The sequence below is a fragment of the Apium graveolens genome, chromosome 8, assembly GCF_009905375.1.
Source record: "Apium graveolens cultivar Ventura chromosome 8, ASM990537v1, whole genome shotgun sequence".
NCBI classification, from domain to species: domain Eukaryota; kingdom Viridiplantae; phylum Streptophyta; class Magnoliopsida; order Apiales; family Apiaceae; genus Apium; species Apium graveolens.
In genome coordinates, this window is record NC_133654.1 from 163,770,664 (window position 1) to 163,777,312 (window position 6,649).

Consider the following 6,649-nt stretch of genomic DNA (forward strand, 5'->3'; position numbering starts at 1 on the left):
TATCAAGGACAAGATAACAAGTGTAGGTATTGTCAAGGTTCAAGTGACAAGTTGTCTAAAGTGAGGGAATGTTATTAAGATCAGGGTTTCCAAAAGAACTAATTCAAATTTATGAGGGGTTTAGGGTTCACATTATATATTAAGGGACAATTGTAGGGTATTCAGGTTAATGAAGAATTCAGGTTACTCAAGACATTTCGCAAGGGAATTTATAAAGGTTCTCTTAGGGTTTACGAGATCATAGGGTGACAAATGAAATAGGCAATATAATCGGGTATGAATCAATCAAGTGGTTGTAAATGGTCGAACAGGATTCAAGAACAAGTTATCATAAGAATCAATATTAGGGTTTCTCAAAAATCAATAACAGGTGTATCACAAGTAAAAAACATTCACTACTTTATCATGGCATTAGTAATATCAATTCATAAGACCAGGCAGAGTTACTTGCCTTCAATCGCTTTCCTGCTTTACTGAAATTGAAACTGAACTACTGAAGCTGAACTATTGCCACCTAAGTTTTCTTTCCCTTTTCTAGCCTGAATGCCTCCACTATTTGAATCTACAATCCTGAATGCCTCCGCTATCTGAATCTACAATCCAAAACATAATCCCTAATTAGATACTTATTCGCACTCGATGTTCCCTGAACGTCTAACGATTATCCCAACTCGCATTGATGTTTAACTTATATACACGAGTATAATCACAGAATATTCACATAACACTTAATAGTATATACTTATATACTTAACTCGTATATTCAAGCATAATCATAGAGTACTCATATAACACATAGCGAGTATATACTTGTATACTTAAATCTATATCTTAATAAAACATTCATGATCTAAATAAATCGACAAGCAAACAACTATTCCTTCATTTTTAACTATAAAATTCGAACCAAAAAAAATGGTACCAAGCCAAGAAATCAACATGCAACCACTTAACTTGACATGCAACTAACCAAACATCTTTTAAACACCAAGTCAATCTTACACAAACCATGTAATTAGACTCTATAATCAAATTGACCAAACAACTTGAATTAACCATTTTTAATATCATATGCCATTCGGCTTTTTCAATAAAACACAAACAATTTATCAAATATCGATATGCAAGGTTCCATTTACAATTTAAACCAATTTTAATCCATTTTTAAACAAGAACACTTCTTGAAATCATTTCTTTTAAATCAAAAACCGAATCAAACATTATTTTTGAGCAAAATCTTAATATGCATAAATCCAATCATTTATTCCTTTGAAAACTGAATGAAAACTATGCTTTTGATTATCTTTTAGTAATCAAAACTTAACTTATTCATACTTATCTACTCACATATCCAATATAAACCAAATTATATTTCCAAGTTAAACAATAACCAAATTAACAACAAAATAACTTGTAGAATCGACATGCAATCAATCAACTCAACATGCAATATTCTAAATCACAAATCCAACCTAATTAAACCCATGATCTAATCATTTAACCCATTTTCTTTCCAAACCAAAAAAAATATGACTTGATTATACTTAAGATTTTACATGCATGCAAAGAAACCAACTCAAAAACAAAGGTTTATATATATATATATATCATCAAAACCAATCGAACATTAAAACCCTTTTGCAAAACTCATTCATTCGATCCAAAAACCAAATCTTTAAACCAAAACCCTTTGTAAACTTTAATTCAAAATCAAAACCCACCTTTTTAATAGCAAAAGTCAAACCTATCTCCAAAACAAACCAAGAAAATCACATAACTTATGTACTATACTCTCTCTTAAGGTCATACACTAAGAAATTGTATTTTCTTAGATATAACCAAGAGATATTGATGCAAAAACTTCCTTAAATGCTTACATTCAAAGAGTATATGGATAGAGAATTAAAAAGGATGAATATAAATGGCAAGATCTTTGAATTCTAAGTAGGATTTAATGTTGCATATAGGATAGAGAAAGAGAGAGAGAGTTCGGGTGAGAGAGAGAAAAGAAGAGAGCGAGAGAGCAGAGAGAGAAAAGAGAGAAGAGAGGGGAGAGAGTGGAAAAAAATGAGATGTGTGAAGTGGTGAGTGGAATGAAAAGCTTTTTATTTAATTCTCCCATATGCACAAGTTAGTGGAGTTTTGAAATTACCAATATACCCTTCTCTCACTACTAGCACAAAAATGCATGCAAGGATGATTGGTCATTTGGCTAAGTTGAAATGAGATCGTGGGGTGGTTAATGTCACAACTACCCTTCTCTTATATTGTGAGTGGAAATGCATGCAAGGGCAATTATGTAATCTAATAATTATTAATCTAATTAATTACAAAGAATACATTTTATAAATAAAACCATAAATCTATAAATTACAAGAGTGACATCATAAAATAGCTTAGAATTTTAGGAATTTAATAAAATCAAATTTAAAATTTATAAATAAAAATAATTTTAAAAACTATTTTTCTTAAAGAATAAAAAATGCATTTATAACCTATATAAATAGTAATTAATGCACTTCTTATTTTCTAAAATTCCAAATAATATCATACAAGCATATAATCACATAATCATGCACCTTAATAGTTAACAACATAGATTCATATATCACGTATCATAATAAAATATAGTTAATCATAAAATTTTCCTTTTTACTAATATTCATTCTTTGCGTAACGGGTCGCGTCCTGACTGACGGCCTGACGTTGAGCATTTTCAACTACGCTTCATAATCATTCTCTTTATACCAGCTGACACGTCAAACTAGAATATAATATTTATTTAAATATTTCCATTCTCACATAATAACACATAATTCACATAATTACACTTTACTCGCATAATTAATTCGCAAAAATTCCCAGTCGTTACATTATACCCCCCGTAAAGGGATTCTTTCCTCAGAATCTAATCTAAACATATAGAATGGGGATATTTCTCCCACAATTCACTTTCTAATTTCCATGCTGACTCTTCTATCCTGGGATTTCTCCATAAAACTCTAACTAGAGGCACCACTTGATTTCTAAGCGCTTTTTCTTTACGATCTTGAATTTATACTAGATGTTCCACATATGATAGATCTCGTTGAATTTCCACGGGTCCTAGATTAATCACATGACTAGCATCAGTATTATAATTCTTCAGAAGAGAAATATGAAACATATTATGAAGATATTGCATTTGCGGAGGTAACGCTACTTATATACTACTTTTCCAATTTGCCTTAGCACTTCGAATGATCCAGTATATTTAGGACTCGTCTTGTTGTTCTTCCCGAATCTGAATTGACCTTTCCATGGAGGGATCTTTAATAATACTTTGATTACGGGTGCGAACATTACATATTTTCTTATTTTGATCTGCATCCTTCTTCTGTCGATCTTGAGCAACAATCAGCCTTTTGTGAATCACATCCATTTTCTCTTTCATCTGTTGCATCAACTATGGGTTAATAATTTGGGTTCGCCAACTTCGTCCCAGTAGGTAGGGGATCTGCACTTTCTTCCATACTCGTAAGGCGGCATGTCTATAATTGCGTGATAACCATTACTATAAGAGAATTCATTCAAAGGAAAAAGGTCGTCTTAATTCTCTATGAAATCTAATACACAAGTTCGCAACGTACATTCGATTGTTTGAATAGTCCTTTCACTTTGTCCGATGTTCTGCGGATGATATGCCTTACTTATCTTTCAATTTAGCTTCCAAATGATCAGGAAATTGTTGCCAAGATCTCGAGTTAAATTTCGGATCTCTACCGGATATGATAGACACTGGAACTCTGTGAGGCATCACGATTTCATCCACAAACATCTTAACTAAAATTTTCTAATGAGAATCTTTCACTGATATGCAAGAAATGCGCTGACTTTGTCGATCGATCAATTATTACCCATATTGTTTCATGATTAGACTTAGTCTTTGGTAATTTTACCACGAAATTCATCGCGATAAGCTCCCATATCCGTTCAAGTATGTCTAGTGGTTGAAGCAATCCACTCGGTCGCTGATGTTCCGCTTTTACTTTCTGGCACGTATAGCATTTACTTATCCATTTTGAAATCTTCCTTTTTCATATTTGGCCACCAATAACTTTCTTTTAAGTCCTTTTACATTTTTGTACTTCTATGGCGAATCAATAATCTTGAGTTATGCGCTTTATGAAGAATCTCGTGTTTCAATTCCATAACACTAAAAATTTCAGATACACGAGCAACTTGGTATATTCCCTTATTATCCTTTTGAGCCTTAATTTCTTTTCTAGACAATTTATCCTTCTTGTGGTTCATCATTTGTTTTTGATGACGTCAAATCTTTTTTAAAATTTTCGGCTGAAAAATCATTGCATAAATTACCTCACTTCCCATTTCTGAATTCGCACTCCAATTTGCAACTTCCCAAAATCCTTGATTAATTCCTCAGATGAAGTTTAAAAAATTCAATCCTTCTTTACGGCTTAGCGCATCTACTACAACATTCGCCTTTCTGGGAGGATAACTGATAATACCATCGTAATCTTTGATCAATTCCAACCATCTCCTTCACCACATAGTCAATTCTTTTTACGTAATAATATACTTTAAGCTTTTATGGTCTTTATAAATCTCACACTTTACACCATACAAATATTGCCTCCAAATCTTAAGGGCAAATATAATCGCTGCTAATTCTAGATCATGCGTAAGATATTTCTGCTCGTGTGGCTTTAATTTCCTTGTCACAGATATTATCACTTTCCCGTGTTGCATCAACACACAACCTAGCCCTTTATACAAAGGATCGTTGTAAATCACAAACTTACCTTTTCATCAGGTAAAACTTATACTGATGCGGTTACCAACCTTTTCTTTAACTTTTGAAAGCTTCCTTCGCACTTATCCGTCCAAACAAACTTTTCATTCTTCCTTGTCAACTTAGTCAATGGGACAGCAATCTTAGAAAAATCTTGTACAAATTTCCTATAATACCCTGCCAATCCAAGAGAGCTTATGACTTCTATAGGAGTCTTAGGCCTATCCTAATTCGTCACAGCTGCTATATTGGCTGGGTCTACTTTTAATACCTTCAATGTTAACTACATGTCCAATAAATTGAACTTCCATTAATCAAAACTCACGCTTCAAAACTTTGCATATAACTTCTCTTTCCTCAAAATCTTCAAAGAAATCCTTAAATGTTCCACGTATTCTTCCTCCGTCTTAGAGTATATCAAGATATTGTCAATAAATAATACGATCACAAACTTATCCAAATATTCCTTGAATACTCTATTCCTGAGATCCATAAATGCAGTTTGCGCATTTTGTCAATCCAAACGCCATCACAAGAACCCATAGTGTCCATATCTTGATCGAAACACCGTCTTGGTTATATCATCCACTTAATCTTCAATCGATGATACCCAGATCTTAAGTCAATCTTTGAGAAATAAGTAGCTCCTTCCTATTTATCAAATCAAGTCGTCGATTCACGGTAGAGGATACTTATTCTTATTCCTTAACTCATTCAATTCACGATAATTGATACACGACCTCAGACTTTCATCTTTCTTATTTACAAATAGCACTGGTACACCCCTCAGGGATACACTCAGGCAAATAACTCCTTTATCTAGTAATTCCTGCAACTACGTCGCTAACTCTTTTATCTCGGCATGCGTCATTCGATAGGGAGCTTTCGATATTGATTCTGTTCCAGGAGCCAAATCAATCGTAAACTCGACCTCTCGATCTGGAGGTAGTCCAGGTAATTCATCTGGAAACACATCGGGAAAATCTTTAACTACTAGAATATGTTCAATATTTAAGGACTCCTTTTCTATATCCTTCACATGTGCTAAATACGCTTCACACCCATGTCATAACAGTCTCTTTATTTAGATAGCCATTAGAAAATTCATCTCTTGCTTCTTTCCTTTGAATATCACTTTAATACCATCCTTGGTCTGTAATTTCACTTTCTTACTTCTACATTCAATTTGCACATAGTGGTTTGAAAACCAATCCATCCATAATAGAACGTCAAATTCTCTTAACTTAAAAAGAATTAAGCCAGCGGAAAAGTGTCGACCTTCTATAATCCTATCGCAAATGGGACAGATTCTCTTGGAAGTAACTCTTTCTTGATTCGCTACTTCTGTAATCAAATTAGGTTCGAGAGGGTATGTAACACACTTTAATATAGCAATAACACTTTCAGCAATAAAGGATCTAGTTTCTCCAGAATCCATTAACACTTTAACTTCTACTAATTTTATATCAAGCATACCTGCCACCACATCCGCATACTGCACAGCATCTTTCATTGTCTTGTTGAACGTTCTTGCCCTTGGCTGAGCTGCTGGTGCTGCAGAGGGCGACGGTCCAGTAATGCTAAGCACATTCGCCTTCTGAACAGGCTCCTTACAGTTCCTTTCCATATGGCCCACCTTTCCATATTTAAAATAAGTCAATTTCGGCTTCCCTGCTTCACTTGGGCATTCCGTCGAATAGTGACCTTCTTGATTGTACTTAAAACAAATCACGTCTTCTTGTCTCAGATTCAGAAATCTCATCTTCAACTGGTCTTAAATATAATTTGGAAAATACTTCCAAAACATCTCCGTAAACTTCTCCCAGATTATAACTTTTCCTTCAAGTAGCGCCT

At 33.7% G+C, this 6,649-nt stretch overlaps 1 protein-coding gene across 1 annotated transcript; it reads right to left on the reverse strand.

The window, feature by feature from the left end:
* Positions 1 to 5,879: 5,879 nt before the first annotated feature.
* LOC141680117 (uncharacterized) lies at positions 5,880 to 6,422 on the reverse strand. The gene has a single exon (XM_074486427.1). The coding sequence runs from the start codon at positions 6,420 to 6,422 to the stop codon at positions 5,880 to 5,882; it is 543 nt and encodes a 180-aa protein (XP_074342528.1).
* Between the last annotated feature and the right edge of the window lie 227 nt (positions 6,423 to 6,649).